The sequence below is a fragment of the Emys orbicularis genome, chromosome 1, assembly GCF_028017835.1.
Source record: "Emys orbicularis isolate rEmyOrb1 chromosome 1, rEmyOrb1.hap1, whole genome shotgun sequence".
Lineage (NCBI taxonomy): Eukaryota > Metazoa > Chordata > Testudines > Emydidae > Emys > Emys orbicularis.
In genome coordinates, this window is record NC_088683.1 from 11,055,458 (window position 1) to 11,080,012 (window position 24,555).

The 24,555-nt window shown below is 49.4% G+C and overlaps 1 protein-coding gene across 8 annotated transcripts in view; it reads left to right on the forward strand.

The window, feature by feature from the left end:
* PLXNA4 (plexin A4) overlaps positions 1-24,555 on the forward strand; it is a 612,559-nt gene that overhangs the window by 122,610 nt on the left and 465,394 nt on the right. For 2 of the 8 annotated variants that reach the window (XM_065423503.1, XM_065423504.1), the window contains exon 4: positions 24,148-24,174. The exons of 5 other annotated variants lie outside the window; for them this stretch is intronic. In XM_065423503.1, coding sequence (XP_065279575.1) covers positions 24,148-24,174 — 27 coding nt within the window. Of the gene's footprint in view, positions 1-21,011; positions 21,040-24,147; positions 24,175-24,555 lie in introns of all 8 variants that reach the window. One more of the 8 variants, XM_065423502.1, reaches the window with a different exon arrangement.

Sequence of the window (24,555 nt, forward strand, 5' to 3'; positions counted from 1 at the left end):
ACCACGTTCCTTCCCCTCCTTAATTCAAGCCACTGGGCCATGCAGAACCAGCAAATATCACCGCCTGCTGTGCTATAGTACTGAATGGCTGCAGCTGTAATCAGATCCCCATTGTGCTAGGCACTGGACAAACACAGAGTGACAGACAGTCCCTGCCCTGAAAAGCCTACCCTCTAAATGGAGGAGGCAAACAAAGGGAGTAGTATAATCCCCATTTTACAGAGGGGGAAACTGAGGGCCTAGCAGGAGAGTAAGTAACTTTCCCAGCATCACCAGAGGATGTCTGTGGTAGAACCAGGAACCAAACCTATATCTTCTGAACCATAGTGTGGTGCCTTAACCACAAGCCCATTATTCTGTGGAAGAAAACAGAGTCTTCACTCTCAGGTTGGTTGCGACAAGTCAGAGACGGTTTATTTTCCTGACACTTGCAAGGGGAGAGTACAGCCGGACAGGGGTTCCCCTGTCCCAGGCAGGTCTCCGCCAGATAAACAATTAGGGCAAGCATTTATACCTTTTGTTACATACAATAATAATCAACAACCGCGTCTTGTTTATACATATTTCTTTCTGATATCTTACTTTCCTCAACAGTTCCTGCTACAGTCTGCATTCCATTTTTATCTAACACAAGGTCATAACAGTATCTCTTACAGTTTTTTCCCACTCGCTTCCCACTCGCCCAGGCCTGCCTTAAAGTCTCGCGTTAATTCAGAGTTAGTGTTAGCCTGACTCTTGCTTTATTCCTAGAAAAGATATCTGCGTTCAAATTCCCTTTATCCCTTTCTCCACTTCCACACTTCTCTAGGTAGTTAATAATAAAGAAGAGTATTTCTTTCTCTAGCACCTTTCTTTGAAGGCGAGGAACCCCCGCCCCCTTTAAATGATGGATGAATTTAGTCACAACACCCTTTTCTCTTCATACCCAGAGCACCGCACATTTGGCCAAGCACGTTATGTTCTGGTGTATTTATTGTTTGGGTTTCCCAAAAGATTGAGCCTGAGGCCACTACCAGAGGCGAGATTCCACTCTTGAAGGATACTTAGTCCAATGTGGCATGCCTCCTGTACCTCTGCCAGCAGTGCTTATGCTGATCACGGTTTATGGCCCACTGGCTATTCCTTAACTGGAAAGGCACCAGGAATAATCTCCATTAGATGGGGGGGGGGGGAGAGGGAAGAGGGAGGGAGCATCGAGGTGAAGCGCCTGAAAGGGAATGCAAAATGACAGGTCAAGTGCAGGCAGGGAACTCCACACAGGTTGAGCTAAGTGGTGCTAATATGGTAATTGCAAAAGGTTTGGATTCCTCCAAGTCAGCTCTGTTTAATGATTCCTGTGCAGAGCAATTCCACTCATGGGAAGAAAGGTCCATTGCTGGGGTAGGCTAAATCCGGCCATGCGATCCTTTCTACTGGGTTCTCTTTTCTCCCTCCTGTGAGACTGTGAGACTCCACAGCAAAGACTTTGAGCCGCTTCTTTCTCTGGAGTTGAAGAGCCCCCTGGAAAAGGGGTTTTCAATCAGGCTTTTTTTAAACACCAAAGTATGGTGGAGTTGCCAGTGGAGTTGCCAGCAGGGCTTTAACATCCCAGCTCCAAGGGTTCGATGCGTTTGGGCTGAGAAATCAGCAAGTGAAGGGGGTTGAGTTGGATACTCCCACAAGGCCCTGTTAAGTCTTGTGCACATTGGGGATTTCACCTATTGATGGCCAGCCCCTGGTACAGCCACACTAGTGCCCAGAAACCCCTCCAGTACCCTATCCACTAGACCATCCTCTCTGCCCAGTGAACTCCTGGTACAGCCATACCAGTGCAAACCCCGATGTAGATGATGTAAAGAGCTAGGCAATCCAAGCAGAGGTGCTCCCACTGATGCAAATAATGGCTTTGTTTGTGTACAGTCGGGGTTTGTGTTGGTTGTGGATCACCCAGCCCACCCAGCCCTAATGCCAAGGAAAGAGAGTGACTGATGGGGGGAACTGAACAAACACAAACTTTGGCTAAGCAATACTTTTTCCTATAAGAGCCCAGTATTCCTCTGTGAATAGTAATCATTAGCACTTCCATGAGGCTCCGGCCTTTGGAGCTTGGTATGGACTTTCATTAGCCTTTCCAGCTCCTCAGGGAAGTAGTAGGAGGAGATCCCCTCTGGTTGGCAGGGGACAGTGAGCTAAATGGTGTGTTCCATTCTGGTTCTTGTGTCTCCAGTGCTTTACTGGGAACTCAACAGCTTCCTTTGCCGTGCCTAGGGATGGCAGTTTTCATAGAATCCTAGAATATCAGGGTTGGAAGGGACCTCAGGAGGTCATCTAGTCCAACCCCCTGCTCAAAGCAGGACCAATCCCCAGACAGATTTTTGTCCCAGTTCCCTAAATGGCCCCCTCAAGGATTGAACTCACAACCCTGGGTTTAGCAGGCCGATGTTTAAACCACTGAGCTATCCCTCCCCCTACTCTTATCTTGGGAGTAGGAGTGAAACGTGGTCTGGAAGATTGAGCATGGAGTTGGGTGTTATGTTGCGGGCGTACACAGAGAGAAGTTAGATGAAAACATAAATATTCTTGTTGGAAGGTAGTTGCAACATAACGCGATTTTATTTCTTAGAACTCAGAATGATAACACACAAGTACACAACAGCAGAGAGAGAGGAGACAGGCTGCTCCCTAACTCTCCCCTCCCCCTGTTGCTTTAAGCTGGCTCTTACCAAATTGACTCTGATCGCACGCTTCCCTCCAGAGCCTCTTATCCTGCAAGCAGGACCAGAAAATAACCCCGCTCTGAAAGTGATAACTCGCCATTCCAACGCAGTCTTCAATACACCACAATCGGAAACAAAAACTGTACTTAACAGATGGCACTGGGCAAATTGCTGCCTCGCTCTGTGCCTCAGTTTCCCCTTCTGTAACATGAGGATGCTGTTACATACCTCCATGTCTCACAGGGGTGTTTGGGGGATTCATTCATATTTACAGTCCCTTTTGAAAAGAAGGGTAAAGCTCTAAACTCGGGCTAACCATTCTGGATCATTGATTTCTTGGTCTCTGCAAACAGCATAAGAGACGCTATTACTTTGAAACAGTAGATCACGGGAAATCAGAGACCAGGTCCATGAGGGTTTCCCATTGTGATCCCTCCAGTGTGCATCAGCCCTGATCTGAAGGGAGTCTCCCGAGGCGAGGGCGGGGGGGGGGGGGTGCGCTTTTTGCCCTGCCAGCTTTGCGAAACTCGGAAATGGTGGCATCTCTGCTCCCATTGCTGTTATGGGCCTGCTGCTTTGCTGTGGGTTTGCATTTTGCAAATGAGCCAGGTGCACTGGCTGGCAAGCGTGGCACTGGGAGGAGCTCTCTTTTTCTTGGGGTGGGGATGTCAGCAGTGGGCAGGGAGGAATTCCCTGTGTTCCCAGGCGGTGGGTGTCGGAAAGGGTCAGGCAGTGGTGCACTCAGAGTTCAAAGTTCCCCTCGCTCTCCCCACAATAACGACAAAGCTCCCTGATGCCCTGCCCCTACCCTCTCCCCGCATCCCCCTTGGCTTCTTTTCCCCACGCACATTCTCTTGTGGTTGGAAAAGCTCTTTGGCCGAATGCCGAGGGATACTGTGAGCAGCAGCAAAGCCCCTGCTAGCAGCAGGCCCAGCTGGCACTCAGCCCCTCTCTGGATTTAGCCCGAGGAGTTGATCTCCATGGATAATGCATTGCAAAGTGCTAAAGCGGGGCTTTCAGCTCAGCACAGAGTGGAAATCTGCCCCTGCCCTCTCTTCTGACGGGGACTCTTACACAGTGGTCAGGTCTTAGGAGATTGTGATGGGTAAATTGGCAGGGGGGGGGGAATTTTGTAGTAATTCAGCTTAGCAAATAGACTGTTGCATCCTCTGGGAAAAGCATGTTATTCTCTCGTCGAGGCCGGGAGAGCAAGAGCATTGAATTGATTTGTGAGGGTAAATATGCCGCAGATCAGGCTTTTGGAAGCATGCTTCCCAAGCACCTTGTGCGGCTCTACAGTGCACTGCAAGGAGACTAATCCCTTTTCCGTAGCTGAATTCACCCTTCCCCTCTCCAGTTTCCCGTGCTCCTTGAGGAGTAGAGAGCCTCTGATTATTTTTCCCCCCTTCCCCATTTAAGTTTGCCTGGTATGAATGATTTACCTTGCAATGGCAAATTCATCCTTTAACTCTTTAATTACCAGGATGACCCATACAAGTGGGAGCAAACTTTGAGTCATTCAACTGTATTATAAACCTTCTATGCACAGTACAAGTGATGGTCCATAACTAACTTCATTCATTGGGATCACTGGGCTTTTACACAGCAAGACTGTGTATTGGGAGGTGGGTAGAGGGGCATTGCACCCAGCATCAGTCCCTGGAGGTTTATTATGGACGAGCACTGAGGTGTTGGTGTGTGTGCGCCTGGGGCGGTTTTGGGGGATGTGGCGTGAGCTCCTCTTCCCTGTTGTCTGCTGCCCAGTGCAAAAGGGGCATGGTTATATATCCAGGCATGCACTTTAGTCCCAGATGACTTACTTTAGATTTAAAGGTGGTAGTGGTGGGGAGAACAATGAATGCCTCCATGAATGAGAGCACAGTGTGTGTGTTCTGTGTCTAACGGGCTGCAGCAGTTCGGAGAACAAAATGGCTGCTGGGTGGAATTTTTCAAAAGCACCTGTGTGACTTAGGTGGACACATCCCATTAAAAGTTAATTCAGAGTTAATTAAATTAAAATCAATTACAATTAAAATTAATTAAATTGAAAGTTAATGGGATGTGTAATCCTAAATCACTTAGGCTCTTGAAAATCCCACCTGCTGTGTCTGCAGACTGGCAGAGTGTTTAAACATTTAAAGATACAGTACATTGAAAAGAGGTATCACACTTTGAAATAGAGCTGCTTGACAATTCTCCAATAAACCATTTTTCCATTGGAAAATACAATTTCATCTAAATCGAAACTTTCCATGCAACTGTCGATTTTGACAAAATTTTGTTTAGAAAAAGATTTGAAAAGTGTTTAGGTAATGTTGACATTCTTGGAACAGACCAGTTCGACTTTCTGTCTTGAGATAATTTTCATTACAAAATTTATTTTCTATTATATAATGGAGATAAATGTTAGGTCAAAATCTAAACAAAAAATTCAGTTTTATCAAAAGGAAATGTTTTGACCCAAAACAAATTTTTTTTTTTTGGAAAATTTCATTGAATGGGAAATCAGGAAATTGGACATTTCATAACAAAAACAAATATCAAAATCGCAGAATTTCCTGTGAAACAGAAATTCTGGTTCCTATGCAGCTCTGCTTTCAATTTGCATACAGAAGAGGCTCCTCCTTTTCCTCTTTGGGTTGACCAACTGCATCCGCGGTGCTAATACTCCCCCTCTTTTGCACTTACAGCAACAATGATCAAATTCACAGTCCATCTATTCAGCAGGGGCGTAGCCATGGGTGGGCTGGGTGGGCCATGGCCTACCCTCCTAGCATCCAGGCCCACCCAATTTGGGGCTGGACCCTCCGAATCCACAGGCTGGGACTCCTGGACCCCGGCTCGCTGTCCGGCCGTGTCCCTCTCCCCGGTCTCTGGCCCCAGTTGGGGGTGTGCCTTGTGGGGGCAGGTCGGAGCCAGTGGCGGATTAGCCACTGGGCCAACGGGGCCATGTCCAGCGGCCCTGGCCACTCGGGGGCCCTGGAAAAATGGGTGCCCTGTGCCCCGACCCGCTCTGCCCACTCAGTGCTCCTGTTGGGGAGTGGGGTCAGGGCGCGAGGGCTTGCCGCGCTCCGCCCGCCCACCTGATGGTGGAGCAGGGCAAGTCCCTGCACCCCAATCCCGCTCCCCGGCAGGAGGATGGGGGGCAGTAGGGGGAAATGTAGACGGAAGGGGTGGGGAGGGGCCCCCAGTTGTCCCGGCCTAGGACTCCACAAAACCATAATCTGCCTCTGGCACTGGTGGGGGAGCCGGGCCCCCTCCCCTAATCCCCTCTCCTCACCCCCCCATCATTGCCCGCCCACCCAAAAGCTGGGGCCCACCCAGTTTTCCTGTCCTAGCTACGCCACTGCTGTGCACCTCCCAGATTATGTGTGTCTCCTTGTGCCCTCTTGCAGGGAAGAACGGCTCAGCCTCGTTCAATGTTTCCAGAAGAATGATCAGAGATCTGAGCTCGATTTTTCAGCTTCTCTTTTCCTTCCGGTGCAGCTTTTCAAGTGGGAAGCTAGCCTGTGCCTCTTTGAGCCATTTACAAGTTGAAGGAGGAAGTGCAGCTCTTTAAAGGTGGACAGTGCTGCGCTTTGCCATAATTACAGCAACATGGACACTATTCCGTTCGGATACGCTCATTATAAGCAGGGCCGGCTCTAACTTTTTTGCTGCCCCAAGCAGTAAAAAAAAGCGCCGCCCCCCCCCCCCCCGCTGAGCGCCGCGCCCCGCCCCCCGCCGAGCGCCGCCGGAGCCCCCCCCCGCCGAGCGCCGCCGGAACCCCCCCCTGAGCGCCGCGCCCCGCGCCGCCGGAACACCCCCCCCCCCAGCGCCGTGCCCCACGCCACCCCCCCCGCCGAGCGCTGCGCCGCCGGAGCCCGCCCCCCCCCGCCAAGCGCCGCGCCACCGGAGCGCCCCCCCCCCGAATGCCACGCCGCGCTCCCCCCGCCGCCCCTTACCAGGTGCCGCCCCAAGCATGTGCTTGGGTGCCTGGTGCCTGGAGCCGGCCCTGATTATAAGTTCTTTATAAACACGTAGAAACCAACGCTCAGATTTCTGTCCGATCTCCAGGGGAAATTAGGGCCGTCTCATCTCACAAACGCTTTCTCAAACACAGAGGAAGGCCATGTCCTCTTCATTATTGTTCCGTCTTGGAACGTGTATGTTGGAAAACTGGGGCGGGATTGTCTCCTTGCATATACTGCTGTAAATTAGGAGCAACTCTACTGGAGTTCGGGGGTCAACTGTAAGTCAAAGGAGAATCAACTCCATGCTTCTGAAGGGAAGCAGATGTTTGTAGAGTAATGTATTGGGCCTGATACTGCTCTCATTGAAGGCAAAGGTAAAATCCCATTGACTTTAATGAGGGCAGGATTGGGGCCAATATTCGGTGCCATTTATTGGAGGGAAAGAATGAATGGAAATCTGGTGTTGATCATATTTTAAACTTTAACAAGGGTTATGGTGACCAGATGTTCCGATTTTATAGGGACGGTCCCTATTTTGGGGTCTTTTTCTTATATAGGCTCCTATTGCCCCCCATCCCGATTTTTCACACTTGCTGTCTGGTCACCCTAACAAGGGTATGATTTGTATCCAAGATCAGTAATGAGCAGAGGGGGACTTGGGTCAGACCATTCAAATGAAGCTTCACATTACATTTTCCTTAAGCCTGGGGGCCGGTTAAGAGCTGGATTTGCAGTTCAAACCAGTGTCTAACATTAAAGAAACCCTAGTTCATGTGCAAGGGTCTGTTTAAATCCAACCCTTCCCCCATCCCGTTTGAAATGAAATAACAATAAAAAAGACAGACAAGAATTATTTATCAAATTGCTATCAGCCTCCCCCATTCGTCTTACACCATAACAAACCCTAAATGCTAGGTCTAACGGCCCTTTTGAGAAATATCCCATCCTGTCCCAATTCTGGGGACTAAAGGCCTAATCCAAAGCATATTGAAGTCAATAGGAGTCTTTCCATTGCCTTAAGTGGGTTTTGGTCAGGCCCTAAATAGCTGCTACTCGTATCCCGGTATTTACTCTTAATTAGCATCACCATAGATCACTGTGTGTGTGTGTTTGTCAGTGCAATGATGCCCATAAGTGAGCTTCTTTGCCCCCTGCATTGTTTGCTGTCTGTTTCTCCAGGGCAAAGCGTGGGCCATAAAGAGATGTGACAATCTGTTTAATGGAAGCCAAGCTGGAGACCCAGCCGCCACCTCAATTAATCTGTAACCAAGGCCAGCCCCAGCAAGGTAAAAGGTCGGGGCAGGTGCAGTGTTGGGAGCCTCTTTAGTCTGTCTCTTAAGTGCACTGACCTCTGGAGCTGGGGTCACTCATGGTTTGAGGGATGCCCCCTCGCTGCTGCCGGCTGATGGGAGCCTGTGTGTCTCTATGGATGTTTCAGCTAATGCTCTGCTCAGCCTGGTTCCTTGCTGCTGGCAGGCCTGAGCGAGCCTCCGTTGTGAACTTGGCTGAGGCCCCTTGTGGTGACAACAGGGGTTTATACAGGCCCAGGGAGGTGAGCTGCGTGTGCAGGAGAGGTTTCTAAACACATGCAGAGAACATGCAATGCTCATGCAAAGAGAATAGGATATTGGGACCCAGTCCCGGCTTTCTCCTGCACCAGCATCTGCCCTTGGGGAATCCATGGGGTTGGGTGTGGAAGTAACTCAGAACTGAGCCATTGCTTTGTCAGGTATCTTTCCCACAAACTGTACTCCACTCCCAAGTGAAACTTCCTCCCACTGCACCTCGGTCTGAGACTTACGCCAGAATCCCATTGACACGAGCCCTGAGTCATGGCAGTTTAGAAAGTACACCTCTATCCCGCTATAACGCGACCCGATATAACACGAATTCGGATATAACGTGGTAAAGCAGTGCTCCGGGGGGGGGCGAGGCTGCACACTCCGGTGGATCAAAGCAAGTTCGATATAACGCGGTTTCACCTATAACGCAGTAAGATTTTTTGGCTCCTGAGGACAGCGTTATATCGGGGTAGAGGTGTAGTTTGCTCTGCTATTTCATCTTGCATGCGGGCAGGGCCGGCTCCAGCATTTCTGCCGCCCCAAGCAAAAAAAAAAAAAAAAAAAAAAGCCGCGATCTGCGGCGGCAGTTCAGCGGCAGGTCCTTCGCTCCTAGAGGGAGTGAGGGACCTGCCGCCCCCGAATTGCCGCACGTGCCGCCCCTCTCCCTTGGCCGCCCCAAGCACCTGCTTGTTAAGCTGGTGCCTGGAGCCGGCCCTGCATGCGGGGACCCCAAAGAGCTTAAGACATCGGTAAATTTAACCTCAGAAGCTCAATGACTAGAGGCAGAGAAGTGTCATCATTACAGCTGGTTGGAAAATAGGGGATTTTTTTTCCTATGCAAAATTGTGGCTTTTCATCCCCACCTCCTTCCCCAAAAAGTTTTGGCTCTTTTGATACAATTGAGTTTTTTAGGGAATCAGACACTTCCCATCAAAATGTTTGGTTAGTGGAAAACCCAATTTTCCACTGGAAAAAAAGGTTCAGTGGAAAATTTTTAACCAGCCCTCATTTTACAGATGAGGGAAACTGGGGCACGGAGGCACCATGACGTGCCTACGGTCATGCAGCAAGCCAGGGAATAGATCCAGGAATCATGACCAGGGCTGCGTATGACTTTCTGAAGGAACCAAGAGACACCAAGGTATGGTGAGGGTGGTATAAAAGCCTAGAGTGGTGGAGCAGGTAGAAAACCCCAGCTCTGCAGGAGCAGGCTTGAAATGAGATCAGAATCCAAACTTCAGCATGTTTGGCTCCAGCTCATTGGAGAGAGAGATTCCAGCTCTGATATGAACTGGGGGCCCAGTTTGGGCCCGTCTCTAAGTTAAATCTACAGTCACAAACCCCAAACTCTGGCTAGGTTGGTGAGAATCATGAACGCTCTGCGACAGCCTGTGCTGATTTCCAGAACAAGGTGGTAACCAGACAGTCAGTACTAAGTGATTTCAGTTGGCTTTGATCCAAACCCCAGCAAATCTCCATCCAAGCTGCCCAGTTCTGCTAAGAATTGTTATGGTCATTCCAAGCTCAAACTCCCTGTCGAGGGGGGGGTGTCTCGGAGATGGAGTGGGAATGTCGACACTGCTGTTTTTAGCCGGGATGTAGCCATGTAGCTTTAGTGGCAAGATGAGCACACCGCGATTCACACCACCCCATCCAGAGCTTCATTAAACTGCAGCCCTGTCTACAATCCCTCTCTCTCCAAGTGCTTAGCATTCTGCCTGTTGTGGTTGTCAGGGGGTTTGATGCAATGGATGAATCACCCCATCTGTCACCAGCAGTTGACGCTACTGACTGCCATTTGCTCACTGCTGCTTCCTTTGGTTTCCTTTATCTCACTGATACTCATGAACCTACTGCTGATTGTTTTGCCTGCGTTGGTCCCTGCGTATCACGTGAACCAGAGGTTTAGCACAGGGAAGGAGGGTTAATAGGCTGCTTCTTGGGATACGCGCCTGTGTGCTGTCAAACACAGAGTGATCAAGGGCAAAGGCTGGGTGGCACAGGATGCCTGTGTTCTGTTCTGAGGTCTGCCAGTGGGGTGTGACTGCTCTTGGGCCTCAGTTTCTCCATCTGTAATCTGTAGATGAGACCTAAGTTCCCTCTAAGCTGCACGGCCGCGCAGTAGGCTATCAAGGGCCGCCCAGTGGGGAGAGATGCCTCTCCACCGTCCCCGGAGGTTCCACGGCGAGAGAGAGCTGGGGGGAGTCCTCTCTCTCCACCGCAGCCCTGGGGCAGCTTGCACCCCAAACTCCTCATCCCCGGCCCCACCCCAGAGCCCGTACCCCCAGCCAGAGCCCTCCCCGTACCCCAACCCTCTTCCCCAGCCCTGAGTCCCCTCCTGCACCCCAAACCCCTCACCCCATCCCACCCCAGAGCCCGCACCCCCAGCCAGAGCCCTTACCCCCCCACCCCAACCCTCTGCCCCAGCCCTGAGTCCCCTCCCGCACCCCAAACCCCTCACCCCATCCCAGAGCCCGTACCCCCAGCCAGAGCCCTCACCCCCCCGCATCCCAACCCTCTACCCCAGCCCTGAGTCCCCTCCTGCACCCCAAACCCCTCACCCCCATCCCATCCCAGAGCCCGCACCCCCAGCCAGAGCCCTTACCCCCACACCCCAACCCTCTGCCCCAGCCCTGAGCCCCCTCCCACACTCCAAACCCCTCGGCTCCACCCCCGCCACATATCACGTCTATATTGGTGCACGTAACAAAATTCATTCCGCACATGGACGTAAAAAATTAGAGGAAACATTGGATGAGACTCATCTCACCTGGTACGAGGATCAGTTTGTTAATGTTTCTAATGCGCTTTTGGATCCTCAGATGAAAAATGCTAGATGAGTACAAAGGAGTGTTAATGCATTACATGCACTTAACAAAGCCCCAAGGGGGCTCCTTGGGTCTCAGGGAGGGCCCTCATGGACATCATCAGTTTGTTGACTGGTTGGGATAGCGGGGTGGGGATATGAACCAAACCTTTTTGAATTTCACCCATATTTTGTGCCTGGCTTACATCATGCTCACAAACTTGAGTCATTTTTCCTTTGATTCCCGTTGGTTTGCCTGTCTATCTCCTACCCACAGCGTGCTCTTTGCTACCGGGGGCAGGATCTGTGAAACCCACATATTATGCCAAATTGGGAGGATGGTAACTATCAGTGTCCCTCAGCCCCGGTAACGTTGTACTGGCTGTGTAGAGAGCATTCCTCTGCCTGTGGCCTTTCACCCGTGGTAGGCATGGCTGTGTCAGGGCTACCAGTCCTAACTGTGGGTCTCTAGACAGACTCTTGTTTGACAGCGAGGAGGGACATCACAGCTAAGCTAGGGACCTTGAGCATACCGGGGAGAGATTAGGAAGAGGAGGGGATGGTGAAGTTTGTAGGCTCAATGGCTAACATTCTGGTAGAGAATTCTCTTCACCAATATTTTGGGGGTGGACAGATTTCCTCCAAGACTCCCCCGTTTTTTACTTTATTGCCCATGGAAAGGCCCTAGATTGAGCTTATCCCCCTGCCCATCCAAGACATTGCTGGCTGGAGCTCCCTCTGAAGTTCATTAATGTTGCTTAGGAGCCCTCTTCAGGGGGAGGATTCATTCATCATAGAGGCTGAGCATGCTTCCTCCACAGCCTTTCCTGCTCCCTCTGCCATGGGGTGTGAAAGATCTGACCCCAGCACCCAGAGTCTGTCTGTCTTTATCTATTTCACTTACTCCTTTTGATGGCTCCCATCACTATTGTGTCTGAGCACTTGCATGTTTCTGAAACACAAGGAGAGCTGTCCCCTTTCTATTGCAATATGCTTCACTCCGAGCAGCTTTGATTTAAAACAGAACATTTGGCAAGCGATCAGTCCATAAAATATTCTAATCACGGATGGTGCTTTAAATTAAACGTGTAACGAGGTCTTTCTCTTATTTGGTGGGGTGGGAGTGCTAGTGGTCGGGTGGCAAGGGGAAATGTGGGATATAAAGATTGGATTCCAATTTCAAAGCTAGATCTAGTCTCTCCTGCTCCCTGTACATACTTTATAGAGTGTGATTGTGCTCCAACCTCCGGCACAGGCTATCCCCTTGTAGGCATTGAGCCGGCTGAGTGTCCCCGGGGGAGCTCATCTGTTTGTGTTTGCAAGGATAGACATGGCAGGGTTGTTTGGACAGATCCCACGATGTGCTAATTAGAAGTTAAAGATCCAGTTTCCAGCACGAGACTTGAATGCATTAGAGTGGGGAGCGCTTTGTAATACGCTGGCTTTTTTAGACTGCACGCCACATTAAAACCTACTGTGCTTCTTTGATCCACGCCACTAAAATAATTCCAGGGACAAACACAAATGGGATAATAACTAATTTAACTGGAATTATTGGAGAGAAACCTTGCAGAAGATTAGAATGTATGAAGCAGACTGTAATTGTTCAGAGTGGGGTCTGATGCCTGCTTATCTATTCTATTCATCTCTCCACTGCATCTGTCCATCTACTCTCTCAGCTGCCCATTAGCCATCATTTAACTACTGTTTCTGCCTATTGTCTGTCTACTTTGTCTTGCCACTGTATTTGCTTGTTACTTATATCTGCTATAACTAAGTCCGATTCAGTACAGGAAATAGATACTAGATATGGTGGGCCAGATTTTGATTTAATATATTGTGGCATAAATCTGGAGTAACTTCAGTGAAGTGACTGGAATTGCTCTGGATTTACACTTGCGTGATTGAAAGCAGAATTTGGTCCAGCATGTAGTTGATAGGTCATAGGCAGATCAAAATTAGCTGCCACTTTATCCTCTGTCTACAGAACAGCTTTGGTTCTAGTAGTTTAAATGTGGGACTAGAAGAGCTGGGTTCTAGTCCTGGCTCTGGCATTGATGTCTGTGAGATCTTGGGCTAGTCACTTCATCTGTCAGACATTTTCCCCCTCTACAAAGGTGAGTAAGCATGCAGGGCCGGTGCTACCATTAAGGCAAACTAGGCAGTTGCCTAGGGCGCCAAGATTTGGGGGCGCCAAAAAGCGGTGCCCCAATTTTTTTTACAGCGTTCCTACGCCCCCTCCCCGAGCGCGCGGTCGCCGCTCCACTTCTCCCGCCTCCCAGACTTGCAGTGCCAATCAGCTGTTTGGCGCCGCAAGCCTGGGAGGGGAGGAGAATTAGAGCGGGGGCGGCGTGCTCGGGGAGGAGGTGGAGCAGAGGTGAGCTGGGGTGGGGAGCTGCCGCACGGCTCCCAGGGGAGGGGGAAGCTGCCGTGGCGGGGGGGCACCTCAGGGCGGGGGGGGGGGGCGGGCTGCTGCCACAGGGCTGGGGAGGGGGGCGCAAGGTGGAAGTTTTGCCTAGGGCGCGAAACTTCCTTGCACCGGCCCTGTAAGCATGATCATCCCTTTTTAGCAAAGTGCCTTCAGATTTAGAGATAAAATAGCACGATATGCACCAAAAGTGGCGGTGTTGCTGTGACTGTCCATTTTCCAACCAGTGTCCCTATCTATGTCATCCATCTGTTGCACCCATCTACTGTATCTGACTATTATCTATCATTTCCTGTATCTGTCTATTTATTGTGAGTGCCTGTTTATCATCCCTGCACTGTACCTATCCATCATCTATCTATTGTATCTAGCTATTACCTATCCATTTCCTGTATCTCTCCATTTACTGTGTCTGCCTATGATCTATCATCCCTCTACCTGGTATCTATTTGTTCTCCTCATCTACCTTCAGTTCATTTAGATGCCATTTACCTATTCATTGTTCGTTTTGTGTATTAAAACCTCAGTCCATTTTTGCTTAGCTAATGGGTATGATTATTGGATCTTCTTTTGTATTAGGACATTAATTAAAGCAGAGTTATAAGGGGAACCCTTTGGAACTGCACATTGCATGTTACATCCTCAAGAGGCCTCAATACCAATGTTTTATTCCTGTGAAAACCAAAGAAATTAGGCATGTTTTCACACTGGTCTTAAAGCCTGACCATCTTGCTGACGTAATGTAAGGTGTAGCTAATGAGTAGAGCTGAATATCTCCAAATCTGCCTTGGAAAACTCCCTCAAGTCAGTCTGAGAGGAACATATATGGTATGCAAGAGGAATAATTAAATGAAATTAAGGAGCTGTATTGATGTGTCTTTGTAAACTAAAGAAAACACAGACCCTGAAGACCTCTAGGAATCTGTTGCTTTGAGTATTCTTTAAGCTTCCATGGATTTTTGCCTGTGTGTCTAAAGTATTGGTAACCCCTGAGGAAATTTAGTGCATGGGATCAATGAACGTAATACATACATGCCTAATAATAGAAAATGGGATTGACGTGTTGTTCTGGTAAAATCACCCCAGCAGTTAATTTTGCTGCTGCAACAAGCACATCAGTAAGGCTCCCTGCTGATTAGTGGAAGGGTCTGGGGACATAACATGGGGTTTGAGAAGACAGTGGGGTTTGGCTTTTCCTACCACTGGAGTTTTGGGGCAGTGGAAAGGTGAGGAATTTTCATTCCAGCAAGGAAGATGTATACCTGGTAGGAACAATACACAATAATGCTTAGCACTTCTCTAACACCTTGCTTCTGAAGGCTAATTAATTTAGCCTCATCATCCCTGGGAGGTCGGGCAGTTTTATGACTCCCTTTTTATGGAGAGGGAACATGGGCAGGAGAGATGAAGTGACTTGTCCAAGGTCATGCACAGCAGAGTAGGGGACAGAACCCAGACATCCTAATTCCCGGCTTTTAACTCCTGCTGTAAAACCTTCCCAGAAATCTTGACAAAAACTAGACTCCAAATGATGAATTCCTTGCTGCTTTGAGGCACACAGACTTCATACCAAGTCCAATAAAAATTACCATATCTGAGTTAAAAAAAAATCGTTGAATCTCAAATCCTCTGTAGATCTGACACTGTATAAATTTTTGAGCGTAAGCAAAACAATTCTGCATTTGCTGTTTTCAGAAATGACTGACTGAGAAAATGGGACAAAAACCTTTTCTTTGCCTGGCTCCTCTGTTTCAGGGGTGGAGAGCACTGGGGTTAGAGTTTTGGGGGATCCAGCGTTCAAAATGTTGATCTGGGCCTTCTGAATGCTGCCCCGTTACCTACCCCCATTTAGTCATAGCGCTGGGAAAGGCCTATATGGGCACATCTAGTTTATCTCCCCGGCAATGCCGGATTGTTCCCTATTGCGCATTTACTAACTAGAGTGAAATGTCCGCAGTCATGGGGCTTCCACCACTTCCCTTGGGAGTCTGATCAACAGCCAGTACGTCTGGGAGTGCAGCCTGACCAGATCATCACCGTCTCATTGCGGGTTAGAGCTGATTTTTTTCAGGTAATTACGGAACTTAAATTCAGCCTCAGCTTTCTCCTCAAACCTTGACTGCTTCTGGAGTTTCCTGCAGGGCCCTCCCTCTCTCTGCCCTTACTCCCCTCCATCCACAGGGCTATGCCCAACTCTCGTATATCCTGGTGGAGCTAACAAGCCATACGTGCCTCGGTGAATCAGTACTCACCATCTTTCTACAGCATTCTAACACGCATCCTGCCATCTTGTAGTTCTCCTACTCGCCCTTATCCTATCACTTAGCCAAGCTATCCAAGTTTATCTCTTTGCTCAGAAATCAGTCCCTCCACCCCCCTGATCCTTTTTTGTTGCCCTTCCCATCTGCTCAATAAGCTTTGTAGTAACATGGTGGTGTCCAGAACAAGTTATCCAGGGCCAGTCTCACACAGAGCTGTGTAAAGCGCAGCGGTTATCTTTACGGCTCTCTCAGGGACAACTATTACGTACCTGGCCTAGAATGACATTGGGTTTAGTTGTTGCCATATTACATCGCAAACTCAGAAGCAGTAAAAATAAACACCCTAAATCAGAATAAAGCCCAGGAAACCTAACTATAAATGGTCGAACTCAGACCACGCTGTATAGCTCCAGAGATGGGGAGTAGCTGGAGTTTTCAAACTGCCCTTCCCGTCACCAAGAAACTCAAAGGAGATTCCATGCAACTAGATTTCACCTGTGTTAATGCTTCAGTGCTTGTTCTGTTGTTCGAGTCCATTGTGTAAGTGTTCTTGCTGCTTAGGCTGCAAGCTCTTCAGTGCAGTGAGCTCTTAGGCGTAGTAAACCTGTTGTACGGCTCTCTGCCTGCTTATGGAGACGTGCATGATCAGTGAAATTTGGATCTGGGCCCAAATTTCAAGTGCTCCAGATTTTCAGGATGTTTCGATCTGATCTTTCCATTAGAGGATGCAAAAGTGGGCATGGATTTCTAATCTCCTCTATCCCCCAACCCCTTCCAGATTCAGGAATATTGGGACTGGGGTTTGGGATCATTCCCATCTCTCTCTCTCTAAATAACAATGAGAGGAATTATCCCTCCAAGGGTGCTCTATGAGAGACTATCCGGGACCCATGTGTTGGTTAATTTTTGCAGCCACACACACCATACCAAAGAGCATCAATCTGCGTCGTACAGGGACTGCCGGGCAGTGAGCTGTCTCATCGACTGCAGTGGATACTGTACTCTTCCCTAGTTCATTAAGGATCAGCTAAGAAGTCACTAGGGGAAAGGGTGTCTGTGGGTTTCTGTTAGATCTGGGCTTCTTTCCAGCATGGATAAAAAACAAGCAGTGTGTCCTGAGAAATCAACATATTGGGGGTTTTTTTATTCCTGTCAATTAATCTACACTGAACGAGCTGCTGCTGGCCCCAGAAGAATATTGTAGTAATAAGTGCAAAGCATTATTCTAGTGGTAGCACTTTATGGGCCAGAGTCTGATACCACTTTTACTGGTGTAATTCCATTTAAATTACTCCTGATTTACACCAGCGGGAGGAGAATAAAGCCCCATATCTCCAAAGCACTGGGAAAACATTGGTTAACTCTCATAATGCACGTGAGGTAACGTGGCATCATCCCTGTTTTCCAGACGGCAAAACTGAAGCAATAATCATGTCAATGACTTGGTCATATCTCCATAGGAAGTTAGGGAAGAGCCAGGATTAGAATCAGGCAGCGCCTGCGTCCCTGGCTCCGTCGGCTGGCCCAGGCTGTTGCTCTTATAACAGAGCTCTAATATTGTCCTGTGTCCTGACATTTCCCTCCCCTCGTCCTATTTTATTTATTTTTTTCTCCACCCAGATGAGAGGCAGAGAAACAAGCTGGATGGATGCTCGATTGAACAATTAGTTACAGCTGGGGGTCTAATCTGATGGCATTTATTTTCGGTTTTGTGACTCCTGTGTGCCACGGAAAGCTCAGCATACGGATACTCTTATCTAGCAGTGGGTCTTATATGGGACTGACCGATGGTGCCAGCGCCTGTCCCTCGCCTCCTGGACTGTTTCAAGCTTGACTCGGATGACTGCTCCCCCCTAAGCAACTAGATGGCATGGATCCCTATTCACTGGGAACCAGACTGACAATGAGCAGCTTACTTCATGTAGGCCACTGAAGAGCCATTACAAGGCAATCACGTCTGGCCATTACTGACCTGGTCTGGATTTGCACCGGTGACCTAGAAGTGAAAGGCTCAGTAACCCCTTCCCCATGAAATCATAGAAATGTGGGGCCGGAAGGGACCTCAAGAGGTGGTCTAATCCACCCCACCCCCATGCTGAGGCTGGATTAGGTCTTCTAGGCCATACTAGTCTTACTGTCTCTTCTCTAAACAATCGGGTTCAGGCAGGACGGTTTCAATTGGCTGAGTGGAGTCTGGGGTCATCCGGGAAGGCTGGGTGGCCTGAGAGTGTGAAGCAGAGAGCACATGCTAGGATGGGTATTTGTACCCAGTTCATTAGCAGGTTCTTTCCTCCATCCTGGTGCAGAGACAGCCATGCCGATGTCTCTGGGGTCTGGCTGAGCCTTCAAGCTTTGTAGCAGAGCGCTCTGAATATCAGGCTGCAGCGGGTGGGTCCCAGGAGTGCAAGTGATCGTGGCTGGCTGGAAAGCCATCGCCCATGCTGGCCAGGATCAGCCATGAAAGCTGTTCCTTTGCAAAAGCTAGATTCTGTGAAAGGAGCCCAGGCGGCGCCTGATGACAGCCCTCACCTTCTGGCATCCGCACCAAGCTGCGCAGCCTCCTTTCTGTCTCCTGAATGAAGTTGTCACTTGCGTGCCAGGATCTGGCACGTTTACTTATCTGGGGGAAGAATCAGTCACACGTCGCCTCTGTGCTGCTTGAACTCCACTTCCCAGGATTGTTTCAGGGATTCTGAGCTGACAAGCAGCCCGGCTTAGTGCCGGGGACCAAAGAATCACACACTGTGGCTCGCAGAAGGGGAGGCTACGGCTGTAAACGACCCACAGACAGTTCGCTGCATGGCGGGGGAAGCATCAGAAGGTTGGGAGAGGCACCCCAAAACGTAGATACCCAGTGGTTCTCAGCCTTTTCCTGCCTCCCATGTAACCGGAATCTAGCTGGTTCCCCTCTCCCATTTAGCAATATGGGAAGGGCAGGGTGGTTGTGATCCCCCAGGGGTCATGGCCCCCAGGTTATTCTTACCCCTGGGCCATCCTAACCAATCCTCCCATCTATTGCACCCTTCACAGACCTGTAATCAACAGCTCCAAGGAGCTGGGAATGCCCATGTGTTTGCAGCAGCCCCTTCTGTATAGATGCTCCTCTTGCTTTGCTGTAGATTTCTGATTTCCCTCTCTCCCTGTACAGGTTCTGTTGGCTTTATACTCTTCACAGCCCGATGTGCCTGGTGGGATCTATTAGTCTACTCATGTGACTGCCCCATTAGCTGCTCTAACTAAAGCCTCAGGCAAATAGTCATTGAGGCAAATAGTTTTAAGCAGGATTTTTTTTTTTATTAAAATAATAGGATTAGATTTTCCTATGAACAAGAATAACATTAGCATCTGTGCCAGCTCAGCTGACATGATCCCAGCCCTCGTATCATAAGCTGATTGCCTATGTGGGTCAGGATATCATCCCTAACAGTCCCTTCCGCCCTATAGCATTGCACAGGCGTGGTATTATTTTCGTAGTACTATTGGTGTGAGTGGTGCTTTGCGCACAAGGACGTTGATTCTATCCCGCGGCGCTTACACTGTAGTGGTACAATGGTAGAAGGGGCTCTGTGGTGCCGAGCACCCTTCCTTCTAGATGACTCTGATTTCAGAGGGTGTGTAGGGGGCCTGGCATCGCACAGAGAGGTGCCCAGTCTCTCCTAGCAGCAGCCCTGAGGTAAGACACGGCTAACTCCGTAAAAGACGGTAATCGTGACCAGGTTGGGCATGAGGGAAGGAGAGTGCACCCTGGGAAGGGAAGACAGCTGCTGCAGGAGTGCTGCGAGAGGGATCAGCTGGTCTTGATTTTCATACATTTCTGCTTGGTGAGGAATTTTTCGTTTGCTGCTTGCGGTCTTCGCCGCGGCCACCGACGGGGCTCTGACCTAGAAGGGTGGATGGCGTCTCCCATGTCCCGGCTGTAATGAAGGTGCAGCAGCGTCTCTGTGCGTTACTGACACCACCCTGCCCTATGTGCTGGGTTGAGCACTCCTGGCAAAATAGCACAGCACCTCCGGAACATTCCTCGGCTTCTAGCTCAGTCTTCCATAGAAATGCATATGAGCTGGTCTCTTGAGCTTAGCCCTGAAAGGTAATAGCAGAACCAGCAATGGCACCTTGAGAGCCCCAAGGGACACCCCATGAGGAGGACTTTCTGTAGCTGAACATTGTGGAAGAGAAACCTGGGTAGTCACTAGCTTAGCTAGGAAGGAGCAGTTAGGACTGCTGGTGTGTGCACCAGCCAGATCTGCTGCGTCCCCCTCTAGTGACTGCTCCATATAGACAGGGAGAGCCTACTGTTGCTGCCATCTTTGAGTTACTCCTTCAGCTCCAGAGGCAGCAGCCTGTACTTTGCGTGGAAGGCTCTGGTTCCACCCCTGTTAGTGGCCTATGCTGAGGGATGTTACATTGGCAGGTCTGTGATTTGCTTAACTGTCTTTCCTCTGAATGTTTTCCAAAGAGGTCTTAATTCTGGCCTGTGCATTCTCCTAGTAGAGATGGGGACACGCCTGTGTACACCTGTGCCTTCTCTCTCTGTGCCGTGTTACATCCTGGTGTTTTACTTTAACACACCCTGGTGCTGTAGTTACAAATAAACCTTTTCTTCCTACCTTGCGTGGCCAGATTCTGTTCTCAACAACTTGGGTCCAATCCCCTTGAAGTCACTGATCCCATTTAACTGAGAGCAGAATCTGGCCCAGAGAGTCTGAGCTGATGCTTTTTGGTTGGGCAGGGAGGTTATCTGGGGTGGATAAGATCAGCCTGGTACGGAGGCCAGTGGCAAGGAACTGCTATTACTGAATGTTTCCACAGTAGCATAGATCTGCTGCAATGAAATATATGGAGGCAAGTCCCTGCCCTGCAGCTCTCACAGTCCAAATAAGGTCTAATGCAGAGAGTGATGACACCAGACTATCTAGGAAGGAGGTTACATCAAATAAAGATCTCAGGCCAGATTCTGATCTCAGCTACAGCAGATTAGACCTGCGGGAACCCCTTGACTCTAGGGGAGCCATTCTGGATTTACACTGAGCTCAGGATCTAGTCCCAGGTGATTTGTATTTGTGTTTTGTTCGTCTTAGTTGCACTGCTCATGATTCATCTTGATGCATCCTCCCCTGCACTGTGGAAGCGTGCTGCCAGTAGCTTCACTGCCTTGTCCCACACCGACTTTTGAGAAGGCGGTATTCGTGTTAGCGGAAGACCCTGTCGCAAAGGGAAATCAGCATGCAGGAAGGAAGGCGATATGCAGGAGGGGGCCATTCTCCCCCAGCCATCAAGTCACATCTCTCAGCTCTTTCGAGAGAAGCCATTTCCTTGAGTGCAACATCTGCTGTGTGAAGTGTCCTCTTGAACTCAGCTGTGTTGGGAAGATGGCATGCGGCCTGGGCTCTGTGCGTCTACGGGGCACTCATGCCCTCCGAGAGGGGCTGCTGAACCACCTGCACTCGGCTCAATGCACTCTGTGCTTTCAACAAGGTGCGCATTGTACAGGAGGAGACCGCCGACTGCACTGCAGCGGGCCAGCTGCCCTGATCTAGGGGTGGAGGGGAGGCGGACACAGGCTGGCGATTGTGGAGGGAGATTGCCGCAGGATGGCTGAGAATGGATCGCGCGCTCTGCCAGCGCCGGCCTGAGATGGAAACAGCTTCTAAAATTGGCTCGTTGCAATGTACTGGGCAATCTGTTCGGTAGCACCCAGGTGCCAGGCTTATTTTAGCTCACTCTTCTGCCACCTTCAGCATCCCTGCCCCTGGGAACGCAGCCCCACGAGCCAGCTAGAAGAGCGCTCGTTCCTAAGGCAGGTGCTCCTACCCTGGCAAGGGCGGGACTGCGGTGTTCCAGGGTCATCGCGCACCTCACCAATAATTGCCAGCAGGGGTTGTCTTCTCATTTTATTATAAATAATATCAACAGTCACCTTTAAATCTCCTCATGCTAAACGCTGAGCTGGCATGGAGTTAGCAACTAGCTTCTGTTTCAGGAGAGGGACCTTGCCAAGAACTGTGGGATGTCCTTTGAAGATTAGGAAGTCAGTGCTATAAAATTATGCAGACATTATTATTATTTGGTCTCTGGAAGCATCCGAGACGCCTTCTTTCTTTCCTCTCCTAAAGTGAAAGCAGCTTTAAGGTAGCCTTGAACAGATCAGCCGTTCAGCAAAGCTGTACCCCTCTATGATCCACTACTAACACCTGTTCCTCTTAGAAGGCTTGTGCAATGTCGTCTACCCAAGTGGGATGGAAGGAAGCAGCCAGTTTACACCAGCGACACAGCACAGTTTAATGTTACAAAGGGTCATTCCACTGGTGGCTTACATCCAAGGATATCAAAACACAGTCCAGCCAGTCATACATTATCTCTCTCTGCACCCCGGGAGTCAGAGGACAGTAAGACCTGTTAATAACAGCCACCAAAGGGACTGCTATTTTTCTGCCCTTGGGACCATGAAGTTGGAGGGCGGTGTGCTGTTGAACTCTCATGGGACTGGAGTTCGACTAGCCATAAGGGCAGGTGATCGTTTCACGGGACTCGCTGTATTATCACGCCCATTTTAAAGATGGGGGAAACTGAGGCACGGCAAACCAAAATGTCTGTCTGAAAAATGTGCTCAGGTTCAGTTACAGGTGACTGAACTGGATGTAGGAATCACTGGGTGAAACTCAAAGACCTGTGCTATGCGGCAGTCAGACTGCATGGTCATGGTGCTCGCTTCTGGCCTTAACATCAGATCCACGGATGACTTGCCTAACTTCAGCGGAAGAATAGAAAAGGGAGCAGAACTGAGGCTTCCCCTTACCGCCAACTAAATGGCTAGCCCTCTCTGGCTGCCTGTCTGTGCCCTGACTTCACTGCAGAAGTACATGGGGGGGGCGGGGTAGGGGGAAGGAGCAAAAGCCCCACTTCCGACACAGGGAAATTAAGTAATTAGCGAACGTGGCAAGAGGGAAGATGAAAAACAAGTGCAGTGATTCATGTTTTATGTCTCCTACGGTACAGAACACTTTAAAGTGTCAGACTGCACGACAGTCACTCTTTAAAGCTAATTAAAGTTTTATAACAAATAGAAGCGATTTAAAAAAAAAATCTTTCTATCCATTTGGTGGTGATGTAGCTCAGTCTAGACACCATGGTGACGAGAAATCCATCGCTGGATGAATACACAGATGTGCATTTAAAAAGCCTTCTTTATGCAAATTATTTTCCTTCCTTAAATTCAGTGCAGCCAGTTAATGTAGTAGTAATAATGCTAGTGCTGTTCATTCAGGGACTGCCAAGCAAGCCTACCAGTATCCTCCTGAGGCTAGTAGTTCATCCTGTGCCACTGACTCGCCGAGCAGTCTAGTTCCCCCATTGATTACGGTCACTCACGAGCTGTAGTACTTCATCCTAGGTGATGCCAGCGCATCCAATATCCTCTCTCACTGTCTTCTGCCACTTCCTCATTGGCCTTCCAGGCTTTGTCTTTCCTCCCTCGGGTACCCACTTAAATGCTTGCATAGCACGTTTCCCATCTTCCATATGGTGTCCACGTCCCAACTGCCCGACCCTTTTTTCTTTGATGACATTTTCTAACATGTCCGGCTCCATTACTCTTCCATTTGTTGTTTTGACTTTTCCATTGAGTCTGAGGATAGGTGGGGGTATTTTCCCATTTCACAGAAGCGTAAATTGAGGTACAGAGTGGTTAAGTGACTTGACCAAGGGTACCCAGCAAATTGGTACCTGAGGTGTGGGAATTTAACTCTGGAATCCCCAGTCCCATGTGTCTTTTATTGGACCAGCTTCTGTTGGTGAGAGTGACATGCTTTTGAGTGGCACAGAGCTCACAGAAGAGCTCTGTGTGGCTTGAAAGCTTCTCTCCCTCACCAACATAAGTTGGTCCAATAAAAGATATTACCTCACTCACCTGGTCTCTCTAATATCCATGGATCGACATGGCTACAACTACACTGCATACAGTTATTGAAAAGATGCAGTCATGCTCTGACCTACTGCAAGTCCAGGTCATCACAGTTGGTTTCAATCAGTTACAGGGTCTTCTTTTGGGCCAGCTGGGTCAAGGTCCAGGGCAAGAGGGTCAAGGGAGAGAGCGAGTGAGAAAATGGATAAACCAGTACTTGTCCACGTGATATTTTATTGTCTGCTGTCGGAAGACAGGATACTGGGCTGTATGGACCTTTGGTCTGACCCAGTACGGCCGTTCTTATGTTCCGTGTTCTTTGCTTTGACACTCTCCTGCTCTGTGTTCTCTATGGCTGGATCTGGTCTTTGGGTCCCAGAGCATTCTTGCATACTCTTGACCGTTTTGTTTGCTGGCAAATTGGGTGCCAGTATCCTAGGGAGCCTGCTGGGGGCAGTGCTGCATGGGCAGGAATTTTACTTCCTGCCTTTCCCAGAAGCAGGCGGAGAGGCCACATGCTTAGCCTCAGCCCAGGGTTAAGCCATTTAAAGTCACCGGGGGGAAGGGAGTGAGGTATGTGGCGGTGGGTGTAAGGGAGACCACTAGAGTACATCCAATATGCCGATCCTCTTTTTCCACCATCACTTCCTGTTTAATGTGCAGCATGACAGCGAGGCTGAGATCAAGTGTAGTACAAGTTTTATGTCTGCCGTGTTCTGTCTCGGGGGCTATAGTCTGCTCATGTGATCTGGGAAGGGAGAGAGGACTCAATAATCAGTGGGTCCTTTTCAGCTCACTTATAATTTATTCATAGGCATCCTTATGGCTCAGTCACCATAGTCACCAACACCTCGCAGACGTTAATGAATTACTCCTCCCCAACAAATCTGTGAAGTAGGTAATTATCCCCCTTTTATGGATGTGGAAACTGAGGCACAGAGAGGCAACA